The 20,146-nt window shown below is 42.0% G+C and overlaps 1 protein-coding gene across 1 annotated transcript in view; it reads left to right on the top strand.

Annotated features, from left to right (window-relative positions):
• DNAH11 (dynein axonemal heavy chain 11) overlaps window positions 1-20,146 on the top strand; it is a 270,299-nt gene that overhangs the window by 93,975 nt on the left and 156,178 nt on the right. Inside the window, exons 31-37 of the mRNA XM_090046787.1 lie at window positions 1,186-1,317; window positions 3,569-3,729; window positions 4,910-5,066; window positions 5,174-5,319; window positions 14,414-14,552; window positions 17,555-17,647; window positions 17,795-17,989. Of these exons, the coding sequence (XP_089902913.1) occupies window positions 1,186-1,317; window positions 3,569-3,729; window positions 4,910-5,066; window positions 5,174-5,319; window positions 14,414-14,552; window positions 17,555-17,647; window positions 17,795-17,989 (1,023 nt within the window). The remainder of the gene's footprint in view (window positions 1-1,185; window positions 1,318-3,568; window positions 3,730-4,909; window positions 5,067-5,173; window positions 5,320-14,413; window positions 14,553-17,554; window positions 17,648-17,794; window positions 17,990-20,146) is intronic.

Raw genomic sequence — 20,146 nt, 5'->3', positions numbered from 1 at the left:
TTCTTCCCCTATACTGTTGGGATCCTTGTTGCAAGCCCTGCTCCTTATTATTGTACTTAACAAGGAGAATACACTGCCCTGTATTGCTATTAATTGTATAGAGTATTGTATGTAAATGTATTGTATTTGATATGCCCCTGTTGTGAATATTTAATTATTGACTCATCACTACCAGGCATATTGTTATTAGTCCGTCTACTAACCCCTGTTTTATCTTTGTCCCCTCTCCCCCCTCAGGCCTGGAAGGCACTGAACGAGGGGCAGGGGCTACAATTTAACCTAGATGCCACTGGGAACCAGGCCTTTTTGTGGGTTCAGGGTTAATTAGCAGATGTTCGGTTAAATTCATAACTGTAAATATTTAAATAACTGTAAATATATAGATATACACATATGTGTGTATAAGTTGGTGATTATGCATTGTAAACTTTTTTATAATATTAACACTGTATATAGTTAAGATTTGCTGAGTGTCCTGGCGCTCTGCTCTGTAGGAAGAGGGGAACTGCATACAGTTAGGCTGCCATGCCTCCCACGGCATACCTGCACCCGCTGATATTCCTTCATTTGGAGAGGGGGTACGTTTCTGTGTACCACCTGGGTTACACACGTGCAGCCTTAGGCTGAGATCTTTTTAATTTATCAGAAACATTTTAAAGAGAACATGTTCTTTAAAGATATTTATGAATTTCCAGAATTTATCTATCACCCATGTTAGATTTTATAAATCCTTCATTCATTGCCTTATTTCTTTGGTACTTTCCTACAATATCATTTCAAGTGCTTTCAGCAGTGAAAATGTTTCAAGCACTTATTAGACTCTCAAGAGGAATGGATATACCAAGAACATCTTAATCATGAGATGATATTGACCATAATATTCCAGTTTAATTTTATTCCATTGCCCTTACCGCACCCAATGGGATCAACTTGTTCCTTCCTACTCCTGCTATGCATTGTTATTGCAGTAGGATTTTTAGACAAGCTAGTTGGTCCTATTTATCTCCATATTTCTTGTATTGATTTTCCTTGAACTGATCCCAGTTTCCCAGTTTTAATATTTGTGCTCATATGTTTACATATTCAAGACAGTTTGTCAATTAATTTGGTCCATGTAATAAATTCAGTCTCCAGTGGTTTGTGGGGTATCAAATGTTGTAACAGAATTATTTTCCTATTTTCTAGATCGCTCAGTTAAATACTCTTATTGCCCTGCTGCTGGGAGAACTTACTTCAGGTGAAAGACAGAAAATCATGACCATTTGCACTATAGATGTGCATGCTAGAGATGTTGTTGCAAAACTTATAGCTCAGAAGGTAAATGTTAAGCTGTAACCTATCTTGCGTACAATGTCTTGGGGTTTTATAAAGCAATAATACTTTTAAACTATAGTTGTGCCCAGGACTGTATGAGTGCACATGGAAAGGGTGGTGGCACATGTATGGATACAAGAACTACCTGTTTTGCAGCTGTGTATTTGAATGACTGAGCCCTTGACTGGAGTACAATGACTGGACTCCCCTTCTGAGTGCTTGTCTTCAGAAATCTAAAATCTGAATGAGGAATTAGGCTAAGAGTTTTTGCTTTTCCTATTTTTAGGAATTACTCTAAGTTTCAGCTGGGTTCAACACTGTGGTCAGCAAGATGTTTCTTTCTAAACATCATGTGTGGACTCATAATGCAATTCCACAAAGTAATTTATCCCAGATTTGACTCCATAGTAAGAAGCAGATACAAGAAGAGCTCTTCAAAGCTAGCTGCTTCTAGCAGATGCTGTTAAGAGTGCCTTGTTGCTAGGTAGAAAGGAGCCACTTTGTATTGAAGAAAGAGCTATCTTGGGATGAAGTTGACTAGGAGAGTGAACACAAAATTCACTTGAGAATAAAGTCCAAGCTTTCATGGACTATTGCTGCGCTAGGAAAGAAAACTTATTCCATACTAAGGTTGCGTGTCCTGTGTCCTCTCCACGTTCACTGCATAGCAAAGTCAGTTTACTTCATAATAAATGTTATGTGTCCATACTCTCAAATCACAAAAAATATGCATCTATATTACTTTCAGCCATTCCAATGCTATTCAAAAGATCGTGGGATCCATTAAGGTCTTCCTCACTTACTAATGAGGAACTCATTTTCCTAGTGAGCTTTCCTATGTGGCCTCTTCATTTTGAATTATTCAGCTGCTTTTATTCTAACTTCTGCTTAGACTGCATGAATGTCTCCAAACTTTGAAGGCATGACTCGCATGAAGGTTTTAGGATAAGCATATTAATATACATGAAATACTGTTCAGCTGAAGTTTCAGGCACACTAACTCAAATGTATATTACCTTATACTGGAGGTTGTATGAAGAGGGTTGTTTTTTTCTCGACTCCCTGAGATTTTCTGATTTTTGTCTCAACTCTGTTTATCTACGACAGCGTTTCCCAAACTTTTTATATCTGGGGCACAATTTTTCTGGATTAAAGCTAGTGACACACTTCTGAATTTTGTGGCACCCTAGATGAAGAATCGCTGAGTTGGATCTAAATCCAGAAAAGATAAGGAGGGGGCCTTGAGGTTAAACAAGTTGAGACTCACTGATCTATCTGGTAGAATTTAAGGGTAGTAGGGTCAGGACCTCATCTTGCTTTGCCCTGCTCTTTTCACAGTTTGCCCCTCCCAACTTCTGGTCTGTTCTTCAGGGGGTAAGGGCAGCCCCCACTGCAAAGAGTGTTCCTGTAGCACCTCACATGCCAGCAACCACCGTCATGGCCTTCCTCCTTCTGGCCTTGGGAGTGTGGCAGAAGTAGAGGAGATAAGCAGGGCTACAAAACACAGCTCTCTCCATCTGCCTGCTCATAGCAGAGCAGACTTCTGTGCCATCCTGACACTCCCAGGGGCTGCCTGAAGCTGGGAAAGGGCAGGGGAAGGCATTAAAATTGGCAGCAATCCCCAGAGGAGCAGCCACGGGCACCACTGGAGTACCTGGAACAGATGTATAGTGCCAGATGTAGGAGGAGAGCATTTTACCTCTAATGGAATTTCATACTTTGCTGTGGCACATGCTTTGGGAATCAGTGCTCTACTAGGTTTCCTTCCAGGATGAGGGATTCAGTTGGGTTCATTTGTTTCATTTTGTGCCAAAAAAAATTTTCAGACATATAAATACGATACATAGGCATGCTGGTAAAGTAATGGTCTTTATTTTGTGGCCCCAGTCATGTGATAGCATTAGGGCTGCAGGCAACATGAAAGAAAGCATCTGAGAAGTAAAATGAAACTATGCTAGTAGGTGCATGTGTAAGTGGTGTCTGGTCAAATCTGTGTGGTTTAAAACAGAAGTCTTGGCAAAATAAGTAGTAGTGTGCTCTATTAAAATGTTCTTACATTATACTTGTTTCTGTTTTAAATGCACAAATGCCCCAAAGCAAATCTGATGCTTATTATTTGGCTTTAGTAGTAATTGCTCATAAAGGACTAGGAATGAGGTGAAACTTACCAATGACTACTGAAGCAGTTTGGCATGTCTGGCTTCTTTCATCTCAGAAGCTTCTATATAACATAATAGCTGTGCAATTATTTTAGGTCACCAATTCCCAAGCTTTTACTTGGCTATCACAACTACGTCATAGATGGGATGAGGCCAACAAACACTGCTTTGCTGACATTTGTGATGCTCAGTTCCAGTACTTCTATGAGTATTTGGGAAATACTCCCCGGTTGGTTATTACACCTTTGACTGACAGGTAAAGATTTACTAATAATCTCTACTTAATCCATTTCATAGAATACAGAAGCTTGCTTTAGGAAAAATCTCTCTCTAGCTCTTTCAGATATTTGTTAAGGCCTTTCTTAAAAGATTTGTTAATATGACACATGCAATAGCATTATGTCTCAGTGTGTTTATAAATAAAAAAAGTTATGACTCTTATTATTATTTTTAGTTACATAATGAGTATAGGCTATTTTAGTTTAGTTAATATGGCATATATTCCTCATGTAACCTGACAAATATTTAAATTATTCCATTTATCTAGAGCTGATCAAAAATTTTCAAGGAAATCTTTTTGGCTGCTGAAAAATGCCAGTTTGCAACAAGAGCTAGCACAATCGCATGAGAAGTTTCAAAGAAAATTTCCTTAGGAAAGATTTTGCAGGCCCCAGGAAGATTGGGTTGGAAAGAGAAAGGCCTAGACTAGCCAGTAAGGTAGTATTTAGGGTACTCGGCTAAAATGTGGGAGAGCCAGGTTAAAGTCTCTGATCTGATAAAGCAGAGTTGGGGCTTAAATCTGTTGCTCCCTCATGCAAAGAGGGTGTCTACCACTGGCCCAGAAATGTCTCACTTATGGCCTGTGGATTGGATCTGGCTTGCAGAACCATGTTGTGTAACCTGCAGGCCTGATAGAGAGGCCAGGAATTTGGGAGTGGGACCTGCTGCTTAAATTCATGACATGGCAGTGGCAGGGGGCAAGAAATGGCTGAATTAACCACCACTGATGCTGCTCACCCTGCTGCGCTGTATGAATCTGGATTATGGGGCTCCTCACAGGCTGGGATCTGGCCTAGGGTATAGGGTGATTGATGTCCCTGCACTAACCTATTAGTTGTTATGATCCAGAACACTCTCTTTATGGAAAAGAGGCTTCTATTTCATCCCCTTGCAAAATGAGAAAATTTTTTAAATCTCAACTTTTCTGGAGGGACCCAAAAACTGGAACTGACTTTTGAATGCAGAGTAGATATTTGCTAGCTAATGTTGCAGTGAACTTTTACATGATCATATTGTAGTTATGAAAAAATTGTAAAATTAAAGACATAGTGCAAACTTAAAATTTCTGAACATTTTTAATTTTTAAAAGTCTCAGTCATTTATAGTGATGTTCTCTGCTCTAGGTAGTAAATAACTATAGTTTTCATTGCTTGAAGGTGTTACATTACTTTAACCCAGTCTCTGCACCTAACAATGAGTGGGGCTCCTGCAGGTCCAGCTGGTACAGGTAAAACAGAGACTACCAAAGATCTGGGTCATGCCCTTGGTATGATGGTCTATGTCTTCAACTGCTCTGAGCAGATGGATTATAAGGTATGGCATTCTATTAAATGGTGCTGTTTTATTTATCAAATAATAGTACATGAAAAAGTTTGGTTTAAGAAAACTAAAAATATTAAATGTTTGGTTCTCTCTTTTAGTCCATAGGAAATATATATAAGGGTTTAGTACAGACAGGTGCCTGGGGATGCTTTGATGAGTTCAATCGAATTTCAGTAGAAGTTCTATCAGTTGTGGCAGTACAAGTGAAGACTATACATGATGCCATTAGAAATAAGAAGAAAAAGTGAGTATTTTAGCATTAATTCTTTATAGGTGTTTGTAAAATTGTGCATAAAAAATAAAAATATAAATCTTTGTAACAAAGGTTGGCCCCAGTGGTGGCCAAGATGCCTCATGGTGGCTACTCAGCCCCTATTTCACCCTGTCTTTTAAGCATCCTTCTTTTCTGTTTTCCTGTCATGCCTTGATGTTACAAGTACATTAAAGCCCCTGTTATCTGGCATGAGCGGGGAATGGGGGGGTGCCAGTAAGCTAAAAGTGCTGGTTACCTGAGGCACAGGGTATCCAGCCGGATGTGGAGCAGGGGGTGGCAGCAGCCACACTGGGGGGGAGGGGAGCTGAGGGCGTGGCTGGAGCTCGCTGCCCAGGGGTGTAGGGCTCCCAGTTCTGACATGAGGCAGGGCAGGAGGGACTTTGGGAATTGCTCCCAGGGTGAATGGGTCCCAGCTACACACCAGTGACTCCAGCTGTGACCCTGGGAGGCTGCCCCATCTGCTCATGAGCCATGGGCTATCTGCTCAGTGCCTTAAAGGCAAGATCATGACTGCCTTGTCTCCCCTTTTAGCCACACCCAAGCCACGCAGATGCTAGAAATCAATTAGTTATCATTAATTAGTTCCATGGGCCCTTCGTCATAGTGTCAGTCAATCTAATGGGCCCTTGGCCCTGTTCCACATCACTCTCAACCCTTCCCTGGGCTCTCTAGCCCTGTCCATCTTAGCCCTTTCTTGGTTCCTGGGCTTGCTCTAGCCCAGTGGTTCCCAAACTGTGGGTCACAACTCCGTATGGGACCACAACATCAGCAGATTGCATTGTGATAAACATGCCCCCTGAGATTTCTGCACCCACAGTGGGGTTTGGGGTTGCAACCAGGCCAGACCAGCTCCCAGCAGGAGCCACCTCTATGGCCCAGCAGGTAGGACCCACTGTGGGAGGGAGGAGCCAATAGGAGCCAAGGTGAGGCATGACAGCAGCAGTTGCATGGAGTTGGGCCCATGCTGCTGCTGGGTGAACAGGGGCTGCCTCAGTTCGGCAGCCATGGTGGCATGGCATGGCTCCCCCTCCCTCCCATGCCTGGTCCTGCCCACTGGGTTACAGAGCCCCCATGGGGAGGGCAGCAGAACAGGGACCCTGTAGCGGGCAGCCTTCATCCTCCCCCCTTCACAGGCTCTGCTTCAGCAGTGCTGCCCATGAGCAGGGGAAGGGAAGGCAGAAGTCAGGCTCTGCACTTTGCTCTGGCTGCAGCAGCTGCCACCTTGCAAGTGGCAGCTTGGGCTTGGGTGCTGCTGGGTGGGGGAGGGGGGGCAGGGAGCTGTGGGCCCTGGCCCTGGGGGGGAGGGGAGGAAGGGAGTGAGGGGCACCAGCAGGGCCAGGGGGCTGTGGGTGAGGGGCACCTGGTGTTGTGGGGGGCTGTGGGTTAGGAATGAGGGACATGCTGAGGAAATGGGGTTATGCTGAGGAAACATTTGGGAAGCAGTGCCCTAGCCCCTTCCCTCCAGGGCTGGGCTCTCTAGTCCCATCTATCTCAGCCCCTCCCTGAGCCCTGGACTCTCTAGCGCCTTCTCTGCCCCCTCTCTCTGTAGCCCTGTTCATCTTGACCCCTTCCTGGGTGCTGGGCTCTTTAGCCTCTTCTTTGCCCTGCTCACAAGCTCTGGCCCTGCGCCTGGGCCTGTTTGGCCCTCCATCTCCCCATAGTTCCCCCTTAACCACCAGTTGCTGGGACCTCCACCTCCCCTTAGTCTATGCAGTTTAGTCAAACCTGGCTAGGCTGAACTGGTTTGTAACTGGATAGACATTCTCTCTGGACTGAGAAAATTCAGGCACATGCTTGCAGTGGCTTAGGTTAGACGCTAGGGAGTGCTAGAGCAGCCCTTCCTTCCCTTCCATAGTACTGCGCTGAGGTGGGATGTGGCCAGGCCCTGGAAGAACCTCCGATTAGGGAGGTATGCCTTCACCATCCCAGGCTTTTCCATGCTGGCTCCTCAAGGTGTGGGAGTATTGCCAGACCCCAGCTAGCACTCTGAGGCAAAGGGGTGGAGTGGGGTGCAATGCATGCATCTGTTGTTTTCAGTCTCCCTCCCCCTGCTTCTTTATACTTTCAGCAGCAAACTGACAGGTGAGCAAGCCAGCAGGTAACAGTGTTTATCACCGTATTACCTAAACAATAGCTTCTCTTTATTAATTCAAACTCTTCTTAAACATCTTAACAGCTGACCTGTTGATTAGCTCAAAAAGCCCTAAGCCATCACTGTTCTGACCACTTCCATGTCCCAGTGACGTTGGAGACAAGCACACACAGATACCTCTTGGCATTAGCTAGCATACCATAATCCTAGGGTCTGTGGGGGTGGGGTCCGTGCTGTGGGAGATGGGAGGAGAAAGGGAGGGCAGGGGGAAGCCAGGCAGACCCTGCTGTACCTGCAGTCTTTTCCAAAGCTCCAGTCAGAGAGCAGAGGGGAGGGATCATCCCTGCTGTGGAGGAGAGAGCCCTGCCCAGCCCAGAGAGCATGCTGGGAGAGTCTGGTTTATCTTAAAGCAGCAATGGGTCTGGGACAGACATTGCATAAGCCAATCAGTTAAACCTAAACAGAGTCAAATCAGTTAAATCTGATACTACATTCGACCAGGTTTATTTCAACCCGGTTTCAGCCATTTTCAAACTGGCTTATGTACACTGAACATCTGTTCTGTTACAGGTTTAAATCAGTTTTTGATCACTTAAACTGGTTTATGTGTAATGTCTGTCCCTAGCCTTGGTGTCCATCAGGAGTCTCTCTCTTAGCCTGATCAGGAGCTCCTCTTACATCAGCCTCTAGGCCCAGGCTGCTTGTCTAGCTTGGGATCTGGGCTTATGTACGCTCTAAGCTTGGCCCCTTGCTGGTCAGGTGACTCCCCTGATCAGGGTTTGAATTGCACTTTGACTTTTGGGGTTGTCTGCAAAAAAAATTGGGCTGTCCATTATGATGCCTTAATAAAATCAGAGACCCCCCAGGTTAAGATTTTCAAATCCTATAGGAGGGGCTCTTGTCTTTTATGGGGGGGTCTCAGCTCCCCTGAGCTCCTCCGTAATTTGAACCCTGCCCCGATTGCTGCCTGAGATTTCTCAGCAGCCTTTCCCCCTCTTAAAGTAACAAATGCCCTAAGCACCCAGTTAGTCTTTGAATCCTGCAGTGGTTTGAAACTTCCTTGAAAATCAGTAGGGGTGTGTGTGTGTGTAATATGCATATAAATAAGTCAGTGTGACATGCAGCAAAGCCCCTTTCCCTCAAAATTTAAAAATAGAAAAGAAAAATATCAGTGTCTTACCATTGACTTTGCAGGGCAAACATTTGGCCCTTTTGTTGAATTATTGTGTACCATAGAGCAGAACCGTATAGTAATTATTTTCATGCATCTATTTAATTTAATATAACTAGTGTGATTTTTTTTTTCATCAGCTGACTATTTACCCATATTTCTTTGTCTTATTATTTTTCTCTAGATTGGCAAGAACAATGGCAAGCTCTACTACCTGTATTTTTTTTAGTTAGATTTTATTTTACACATTTTAGAAGCAACTGTTCCTTCTTTTTTTCTTCTTTTTTCCTGAATCATACAATTAGGCCTCCATTCCAAATACAATTCTGATGTATGATGCCATCTTCTTCATACTTATAATGCATTCTTTAGGATTTTTTTTAAGTAGGAAAAAAATTGTATAATTTAATTAAATTGTGGTATTGCAGCAAGTTCCTTACATAATATCTTTGCTATGACAGGATTTTATTCTTTGGAGAAAACATTGAATTGAAACCCTCTGTTGGGATATTTATCACTATGAACCCAGGATATGCTGGTAGAACAGAACTACCTGAAAACCTCAAAGCTCTGTTCAGGCAAGTGTACAGTAGATTAGCATTTAGAGCACTCATGCCACCTAATGTCACTAGCCTAGTTTGCAGTGTAAGCCCATTTGTTCTTGCTTTAGAGTTTGTGTAAAAAGATTGAATTCACTTATTATAATACAAACTACTAAAATGCATGCAGCTGCTATCAGAAAAGGTTCTTTTTGGTTTTTTTAACATTTACATACAATTTTAAATTAGATTTACTGTATTTCAGAGTATGGGGATCCAATCCCAAATCATGGGAGTGTACAAGGATACCCCTGTGTCATAAGTATGCACAATAATTTTATGTAGTAATTTGTTCAGGTGAGTTAATATGACAAATTGACAACCTCTAGATTGGTGTAGCCACCCATATCTTCAATAGATGTAGGCATCCACATGCACATAAGCATTTCATATGCTGTAATTGAAAAGGTGGCCTTCATTATAGTTGATAAACTGGGCAGGGGTTGCTGAACAGACCTGAATGAGAAGCACCATAAACATTTATTTTGTGGCTTTTTAGGACAACCCGTTATTTTTCTTAAAAGACATATTCCATTTACATCATACTGCCTGTCTGTCAAAGAAGAGTATTACAATTTAAAAAGTGTAAACCTGACCTTTTGCTTGCCTATTATCATTTTTAAAATCTCCCTTTACATTTTGCCCCAATCACTTTCACTGGTGGTATTTGCAAAACTGTATGCAGTAGAGTTACAAGAATTAAATATCCTCAGCATAAGCAGGTACTCTTCTACTGTAATCAATGAAATATCACTCGTTTATGCCAACAGTGTATTTGATCCTACAATAAGAGTTTAGAATTATCAGAAAACCATAGGGTTAAAAAGGACCTGATGAGTCATTTAATTCAATCCCCTGCACAGATCCAGGATTCACTGTTCCTAAAACATCCAAGACAGATGCTTATCCACCTCTTTTTTGAAAGTTTCCAGTGAAGGAAACTTCTTGACTGTCCTAGGGACTTGTTACATTGTCTTCCTATTTATATACATAAGATGTTTCTCCTGAGATGTAATCTAAATTTGCTTAGCGAAGTGGTACTTGCTCAAATACATGTCATAGCTGAACCAGAATTTTCCTTCCTTGAATTGGTTTAATATATACTGTAATTATTTGAATACAAGATAAGGCTCCCCACCCTATTGGCATGGGGGCAAAATGCTTCTCATCTTATAACCTTTAATTGCATATAAGGAAACCTCATTAAATACATTGTCTGTCACTAAGCAGGATGGGCTCAGCAATGGAAATCAGCTATGAAGTTGATTAAATGAAACCAACACCAAGTATGACTATAAAACATGTGGGCCATATTGGGCAAATGTGTTGATGGGAACCTACCACAAGGATAGATAAGAGCATCCTATCTGTGTAAGAAAAATGTTAGTGCCTATTGTATTCAGCCTCCCTCAGTGCCAACTCCTTTTCAAGTCATGGTGAGCCACTACATTTCATACAGTTTTACTTCCTCCACTCCCACAGCTGAGCCGCGCCTTTTTTCCCATTTCCAATGACTCATGTTTCTTCACCAGTCTTAAATGCCAAAACAGGATCCCAAACAATTCACCCAGAATCCCTCTGTCACCCCCTTTGTCAGTCTGTCACCTATGATTAGTGTGTCCCCACCTTCCATGAGGTAAAGCCAGACCAGGTTGCCCTGCACCTCATTTGCATATAGCTTTTTACAGGATTGCAGGGCTAGTGACAAGAACACCCAGTTTCAGTCATGAGTGGGGAACTAATTTAGCACATGGACCCTTTGTGTAAGGAACACATGCACATATACTGACCAGTGTTGAGCTGTGAGGTCATTATGGCTTGAAATCCTATTGATTATGTTGGGCCTCAGTCCAATGAACTATATGGTAAATCATGAGTCTTTTGGCTTTGGACTAATATCTTGCATAGTTTTTACTGTGTATAAGTAGAAGCCAAAGTGGTGCTTAACAGTGTGTTTATGGAGCACCTGTGCTAAAATTTGCAGCAATTTAAAAAAAAAAAAAAGTAACATGCATCAATTCTGGATGAACTAAGCATATGATTACTACAGCTGTGTTTAATTACAAGGTCATTGTTTTCAAATTTGCTTCACACATTTCCATGTGCTCAGGGTGAGAAGGGTCTCAGTAAGGAGAAGGAGAGGGTGCTGCTGGAAAAAAGCAGTTGGAGCTGGGGGAGGGAAGCAGAGGGCAAAGGGATTATCTGACTAGGGCTGTGTGAAATGGCTGTGTTTTGATTTGGTTTCAGATTCGGCTGTTTCGGAGGACAGCAATTCACTCCACGGGGAACAGAGATCTGGGGCAGCACAGGGTAGACAGTGACAGGGAGGAGACCCCCAAGTGGATCTCTACTTCCTGCAGAGCCAGGTCATGCGGCAGGGATTGCCCAGCCCCCAGTTCAATCCCCCAGCTCTCTGATCATTCCCCCATCCCCCCAGCTCTGCACGCTGGGTTTCAGCAGGCTGCCGCTAGAAGCTGGGGCCAGTGGCAGCACCACAGTCTTCCTGGTGCTCAGCACACCCTCTATGTCAAGCAGCTGTTGCTGGCCTCAGCCTGCAGTGACACCCTGCTGAAACCCTGCACAAGATCAGGGGCCCACACCCCCCTGGGAAGAGTTGGAGAAATTATCAGAGAGCTGGGGAATCGAACCAGGAGCTAGATGTCAATATCAGAGCAGTCCCTCCCCACCTCTTTCCCCTCCCTGTTAGTTTTTGTCTCATTGCAAGCCCAGATCTGAAATTCTCTGAATTCTCCTTCTGATTCATTTCAGAGTTGTTTCAAAGCTTTCCGTTTTGATTCAGATTCAGTGTTTTGGGTGTTGAAACAGCCCGAAACAAATCTGAAATGAAAGAGCTGCTGAAATTTGGCACAGCCCGATATCTGACCCCCGGATCTATTTTCCCTACTGTAACGTTGAACAAATTCAAGGCATACCTCCAATAATTAGATTCTATACCTGGCAAATTATAACTTACTTGAAAATTTCCCATATATAAAATCTAATTATTGGGGGGTCATCTTATAATCAGAGCTATCTTCTATTCATGTAAACATGGTATATCAGAGGGTGGGGTGACAACTTGCAGAATCTCACAGCAAAGTACAGTGGCTGCAGCAGGGAAAAACACAAAGTGTAAACTACTCAGTTTTAAGAATAAAGTTGGTGTTAGTTTTATAGTAAAGAAGCCATTGCTATATACAACATGAAGTTAATGTATTTTCCAGGCAAGTAACTGCTAAATTTGCCCCAAAGGCATATATATCACATTAGGTAGGATAACTGTTTTAAAAGACAAATCTTCATGTTTTAAGACACAAATCATTAACGGAGAACAGGGAGAAATTTTCCCAATGGAAGGGTCACTTGATAACTGCCCTCTTCATGGTTTCTTGCACTTCCTTTGAATCACTTGGTGCTGACCCCCATTGGAGAAGTATCTGGATTGTATGAACTACTGATCTCAATATTGCAGTTCTCCTTCATGATTATTAATGGGAGCAGATGTTTTCAAATTTAAATTACACTATCTGTTAGTCTGTAGTCAGTCCTGTGGAAAAGACTAAGAACTTTCACTTTATCATGCTGCTCAACTAGTGTCTTTATGAGATGTCTCTTTGTCCCCATCTCCATTTTTCAGTTTCTTTTTTGGTTTTGTTAACTGAGAGGTATTTTAATTAATACTGTTTTAATGGGTAGATGGCTCATGATTCTGTTTTAAAAAAGAATGATTTTTCAAACCTATACAGTCCTCCAGGAGGAGAATATGCTTCTAAAAAAGCAAATCCAAAATAGTGAATATCTGTATAGAGTGGTGATACTATGAGCTCCCCATATGCAGTGTGGCTTGCAGTAACTGGTGTGGCGGGCCAGTAGGGGATACTCCTGCGTTGAGCCACCCACCTTACTGTGCCTGACCACCTTCCAAGCTCTAAGTGCCTCCCTGGGGGTACTTCACATCCAATTGACCCCCTTCCTGGAGCCCACCTGCAAGCCTGGGGTAACACTACCACCACCCAGAGTCTGGACTTATCTGGGACCTGTGCCCTCTGGGAAACACAGGCCTAGTAGTCCTTGAGGGTACTTGACCCACTGCAAGAATTTGGGGCCCTTCCCTCAGTCTGAAGTACAAATAGTGGCCTCCCTTAGTCAGCCAAACCAAGGGGACCCCAAAGCATATTCCAGACCCTCTCCCAGTAAGTCTCCCATGCTAGGTACAGAAGAGAACATTATTTGTTACAAGGAGTAGGTTTGGAATAGGGTACAGGGTAGAGCAATATCAGAAATACCTTAGAACAAACAGTGGCATGGTAGCCTTTGATCACACATCTGAGTTACTGCAAGCTATATATCTAGTTAGATCTCAGGTAACTGACAATTATCATTCAGAGGCAGGTGGAGATTCCCTCTGGAGGCAAACGGTTCACTGATCGTGAGTTTCAAGAGAGAGCGTTTCAGATCATCCAGCTTCTCTGAGAGTTCTCATCATGGCTACTGCCCCTCCTGGGCAGTACTTCACATATATAACCCTTATGACCCCATTTACCTCATCTTATGAAGGCCAGCAACTGTTGGCTGTCAGCCAACCAATTTGAAATGCATCACTGGTTGCTGGTAGACTGGCAGGGTCTTTAACCCCCTCCCAGTCATGTTGGCATTGTTTAGTACAATAGGGAGTTTAAGCCCCCCACCCAGGTATGTGATGCCAGTCATGTAAGCAGAGGGAGCAGGTTTCCCCCCTCCCTCAGGAATGTATCCAGCTCAGGTTACAACTCAGGGTTACCTGAAGCAGATGGGACTAAAGGAGTCCAGTGCAGTGCCCATGGTAACCAAATTGTCAGATAGCAGAGTTTGGGGAGAGACAGAGATGGTATTCTGCCACAACTGCCAGTCCATCACATTAAGTGACAGTGCCAGATATTGTTCCTATGTGCTGGCACTGAGGCCTTCCAGTATTTGACTTGAAAGCCCTGCACTTTTCAGCTGTCTCTTTTGTATATAGCGATGTTACTGAATCCTAATAATCAACAGTGCCTAATTAGCCATTTTTACTTTGAAGTAGAGTTCTTGTTAGCTCTGACTGACACCCTTAATTGTAACTCTCTTGAGCTCTGTTTAAAAATGTTTGTACACATCAGTCACTTGCTTTAGGTGACTTGTTCTTACCATGCCTAAATACTAATCTTTGCATTTGGGCTTTTTTAGACCTTGTGCCATGGTTGTCCCTGACATTGAGCTGATCTGTGAAATTATGTTGGTTGCTGAGGGTTTTATTGATGCACGCTTGTTGGCCAGGAAGTTTATTACCTTGTATACTCTCTGCAGGGAACTGCTTTCTAAACAGGTGAGGGTCTGTTTTGGGCTTTGGGGTTTAATATATGTTAATTAACATCAAATATTCAAAAATAGGAATACTGACCAGTCTAATTTTCATAAGGCTTTGCTTGTAATTTTCACGTGTTTTAACAAAAAAGATATGTATGGTCACTTAATCTGATGTCTAGTTAAATGGATCTAATAATTTAAAATAGTGCCACTAGGCATTCAGAAGGAAGTGCTTTTTTAACTTACTGTATTTGTGATGTGTTATATTTTTAACATATAATTGTGCATTAACTGTTAAGTACCTACTGCAGGTGAATTAAAACATGCTAGTATACTGCATCCACACTAGGAATAACAGGCAAATGAGAGGAAAAAATTCAAGTATATAGACAAACAGGAATTTGATTATTTGACTCTCTCTGCTTGGATGCTACATAAATAGTGTAAAGGATAGTTTGATGCTTAGAAATATATTATTGCTATTTATATAGTAAATGTTATTGGGAAGAATGCTTATGCATTTTTCTTACAAAAAACCTATTTTAAGATTTAAAGGATCTGCTTTTTTCCCTGGATTTGTACTAATTATTTCTTTCCAAAGGTGTAACTATTTGCATGTAAATATAGTTTTAACATTGATTTTTATTAGTAGAATAAAAGCAGTAGTAATAGTAGTAGTCAGAACACTCCTCAGCCTCTACCCAATTACAAATAAAACCATTATATTTTAACTTCATTGTTGTCTCCTCTACTACATATTCCAAAATTCACCTATCACACATTTAAAACATAGCTAGATTTGATTTCTTTGAAATCTTTTGTTGGTATATGCTTACTAGGGAATGGTGTCTGAGAACAGGACTGGAAGACAGGAAATTTTCGCTCTAATTCCTGCTGTGATATAGGCTCATCTTATGAATTAAACCAACCATTTAACTAGACCTATTTGAAACTTGGGACTTTCTGTTCAGGAAATTCCAGTATTTTTTTTTTTTCAATGTTCATCCCAGGGACTGTTATAAACTAGTCAGGGGGGATCAGCAGGCATTGGGGAAGTCACTGTTTCCCCGAGCACTGCCAGGAGTGACCAGGAATAACGGTCACAAGCTGGCAGAGGGTAGGTTTAGGTTAGATATCAGGAGGCGCTACTTCACGGTCAGGGCGGCTAGGGTCTGAACCAACTTCCAAGAGAAGTGGTGCTGGCTCCTACCCTGGGGGTGTTTAAGAGGAGGTTAGATGAACATCTTGCTGGGGTCATTTGACCCCAGTACTCTTTCCTGCCATGGCAGGGGGTCAGACTAGATGATCTGCTCAGGTCCCTTCCGGCCCTACAAACTATGAAAGTATGAAACAAGAGGGCATCTCAGAAAGTCTACTGAAGTGAAGTAGGGAGTCTGCAAAACCTCAAGGGCCCTAGTTCCAGCCAGGATTTCCAAGGCAGGTAGATACCCAGCTGCTTAACATGGAACCTGGGAGCCCTGAGAAACCCAAGGTTTCCAGGCCCTGAGCCTATAACAGGAAGTCCAGAAGCCCTGAGGGCCAAAGCTCAGGTCATCCATGTTCTCTACTGGAGAGCGGGGCACATGGACAGGGGAGCCCTAGCTCAAGTTTGGGTTCTGAAGGCCACCAGACTCATAGCTCCTTACCAGATGTCCTGAGATCCTTGAGCCCAGTTCTTCAGCAGTCTGTGTAACATGGCTGAAGCTCTAGTCCTTAGATGCCTAGCTTGAAGAACACCAGTGAGCTCAAGAAACCAGGCAGGATTCTGATGGATCTTTGAGTTTAAGCACAAGTTCTTGAACAGTGAGATGTTTACAGGAAACATTTTGACTTCAGTGAACATCGAATGAACTTCAGTCATTCTTTTCTTTGGTCTGAACATTTCTTACCAACTCTCTGCCTAATCTTTTTACCAGCTCCACCATAACTCTAAAATACAAATGCTAATATACACTACTAATAATTGTGCCCTTGAGTACCACAGATGTTCTTGTGAAGTTAGTTTAATGTTGTAAGATGTAAATTATTCTAAAGGGATGATTAGTATTAATTTTGTTGTTTCTCTCTAAAAGTTACTCTGGACAGTTGGCTCATTCTTGCAGTATGTCATTGTTAGATCTCTCTCACCCTTTTTAATTTGTACTATACTGAGGCCCAATTATTTTGCAGCTGCTTGTTGAGTTTGTCATTTGATATAACCAACTAGGATATATTTCTAGGCCACTCAGTGTGATTAAAGTTGTTACTAATTTGTGTAACTATGTCTGAACTAACTTTAAACTAACTAGCCCAAAATTGTGATCCAGGGCTCCCCCTGCACCATCAGTATGTTGGAATCAGGGATCATATCCTGATGACACAATCACACCTCCTGTCATGCATACATAGAAAGTGTGAATTTGGGGATCACACGTTGGATCCCATCCTGTCTTTAGTTGAATGTCTGCCAGAAGCCATAGGGTCAGTTGTTTGATATGCAATGGGCACCCTAGAACCACTTAAGTGACCTGTATGTCATAAAAGGGGGCAGATACACTGTATCCTCCCTCAGCATTATATTAAGGGAGTGAGGTCAACTCCTTAAATCCATTCCTTCATTTGTCATGTGTTTGCTTGTATGTCCTAATAAGTGAGTTGTGCCATTACCTTCACTGTAGTCATGATTTCACCTTCAGTTTTATACTTTTATGACTCTTACTGTCTTTCATTACAAGGTTTTAATCAGAGAAATTGCATTCAAAATGACTTTAAAATTTTCAGAAAGAAACATTTTAACACTACTAGTGTCAGCATTGACTTTGAATCCTCTGATGACATTTCACCATGCAAAGAGGGAACAAAACTGTAGAATCTTTTTTTTTTTTTTTAGGAAAAAGACAAGAATTCTTTTGGGTAATTATATTTACTGGACCATGTGCATAGTTGGCATGAAGTTAGCCAAGCTTTTGAATGCGAGGCATTCCTTCATCAGGTACCTTGGATTTGAAAGCTTGGGTAATTAAAATGCACTCTTTTTTCCAGGACCATTATGACTGGGGACTTCGTGCTGTTAAATCAGTTTTGGTAGTTGCTGGCTCACTGAGACGAGGGGACAAGAATAGACCTGAGGATCAGGTAGGTACCTCATTTTAAATGTAAATATGTACAGTGAATGGTAGGAGCTGCCACCATTTCTGTGAATAAAGACAGAATCTTCAAAAGAGAGGAAGTATTTAAAGCCCTCACTGATATGATAATGTGTAATTTATCATCCTTTTCCAGGTACTTATGCGAGCCTTAAGAGACTTTAACTTGCCTAAAATCGTGACAGATGATATCCCAGTTTTCATGGGCCTGATCAGTGACCTGTTTCCAGCTCTGGACGTTCCGAGGAAGAGGGACCTACAATTTGAACAGATGGTTAAGCAGTCTACCCTGGAGCTTCACTTGCAGCCTGAGGAGAGCTTTATTCTCAAAGTAAAAGAATCCATTGGTTTTAATTACCTCCCTTAAGAGTTTCAATCAAAATAATTGCCAGTGAATTGTATTAGACATGAAGGTTAACTTACAGCACCTTGTAGTGTTCCTCAGGTGTGCTGAAAGTCAAGGTATTTCAAAGACATTTTTGTCAAAACAACATACTGCAGTTTAAGATGAAAAAAACCAGCATAGTGAACAAGTAATATATTCTGCTTTTTGGAAACAGAAATGTCTCTCTCTCTCTCTCTCCCCTCTCTCTCTCAAACTTCTTCCCAGCATCCAAAGTTTTCTTTACTGTATAATAGCTTTCCAATACTAACACTTTAACACCACCAACTACAATTTTAGTATTATTATTATTTGAAATACATTATGTGGTATTTATTTTAGGTAAGACTCATTGAATGACATTGGTATGTAATGCAGTAGGAATATGTGAAAGGGAGGACAAGGTATATATAAGTAAGATCATGTGGTTAGGTAAGTTAGTATTGTCCCTGTTCCATGGTCAGCTATGGGGTTCGCATACCTTATTTTGTATAAGATGCATGTATGCTCTTTGTAATTGTGTACTATAAAGAACTCCTATTTGCAGCAGGAGTTTGCTATTTAGTAAAAAACTTCCATGAAGCTGAAGAAGTGACTTTTGTTTCTTGTGAAATTCTACTGAGGTTTGGCTGCAGTACTGCCAAATCTTGAAAGCAGCAATTCACCAGATATTACCTCAAAAAGTCATTAGACGTCATTAGGAAGATCTAAAGTTGGAAAAAATATCAGTAGAAAATTTACTAAATATTAGCATAGTAAAACGATAACAAGATCCTTAATATATACATTTTGTTGCTAGGAACACCAAAAAGCTACTAGATCTAGAGACAAAATTGCAAACTTGCTAACACTACTTGGCCAAAATATAGCATTAAAAATCAAAGTTTCCCTTTCTTCTTTGGAAAGTTCCATGATTTTGGCAGGATCCAAGGCCAGCTTCATACTACCACTGCCAAAGCAAGGCAAGCATGTGTTATAGTGGTAATCCTACAGAGTTGCTAGATCATCTGCAGTAAGGACAAGAAAATGGGAATAGAGCTAAGCTGGGGTCCTCGTGCTATAAATCCTCAATTTGGGCCCAGAAAGCTCCTTCTTCCATCTCAGTGCTTTTCAAATTCCTAGGCTAAATATAGACAGCCTGAGCCTGAATTGATTTAGTCTTTGCAGGTTAGTCTAAGATGCAGAGATTAAACTGAGAAACAACTAGACAGACATTCACTTTTGATTCAGGAAATGCAGCCACATACCTGCATGTAGCCAGCATGAGCTGTGTGTTGGTTCCTGCTGCTTCTGAGGTCTCTGGGATTTGCAGTCCACAATCACAGCAGCAGGATTCTGCAGGGTTGCTCATCACTTCCTCTTCCAGGTGCTTCTGGGATTTGGAGTCCACAGTCGCAGTTGACAAATGTCCACAGTTGCAGTACATTTTTAGCAGGGCCGGGCAGCTCTGTACTTGGGGGAAGAAAAGTTTAACCCCCTTCCCTGGCCCCAGACTACTGGGGGTTTTCCTGGTGGGGTAAGTCTCTGTTGCTTCTCTATTGGAGCAGACAGCATGGCTCAGCACAGGGCTGGAAAGCATGCTGGGGGACTCTGATTTAACTTGAACAGGAAGGGGTCTGGAACAGAAATTTCATAAACCAGTTTGACCCAAATCAGTTAAGTCTGATACTACATTCAACCAGGTTTATCTTTAAACCAGTTTCAGTCATTATGTGCACTGAACTTCTGTTCTGTTGCAGGTTTAAACCAGTTTATGATGACTTAAGATAATGTAATTTATGTTCCTAGCCCTAGGGGGTGAAAGAGGGATGGGTACTGTTTCATCAACCACATCCCACACCCAGTACCTGGAGCCATAAGTATTGGCATTCCCCTCCACTTCAAAAATTTCTTGGAGCAAGAGCTCCCCACCTCCTGTGGCCAGACAAGAACTGAGCTAGACTAAGTTAGGTTTCTTCCTTTTCTTAGTCAGCACATATCCAGAATTGCTTTATCCTTCTACTAGCTGTAGTTTTTCTTATTTTGGAGCCTGGACTAGTTGCGGTCTGTGGTGTAATGCTAAAGGTTCATGGTTCAAACTTTATTGATGGTGCATGATTGAAGAGC

Source organism: Crocodylus siamensis, chromosome 5, assembly GCF_052110815.1.
Source record: "Crocodylus siamensis isolate JL-2025a chromosome 5, ASM5211081v1, whole genome shotgun sequence".
NCBI classification, from domain to species: domain Eukaryota; kingdom Metazoa; phylum Chordata; order Crocodylia; family Crocodylidae; genus Crocodylus; species Crocodylus siamensis.
The sequence above is the reverse complement of the archived record's forward strand: the minus strand, read 5'-3'. Positions and strand labels throughout refer to the sequence as shown.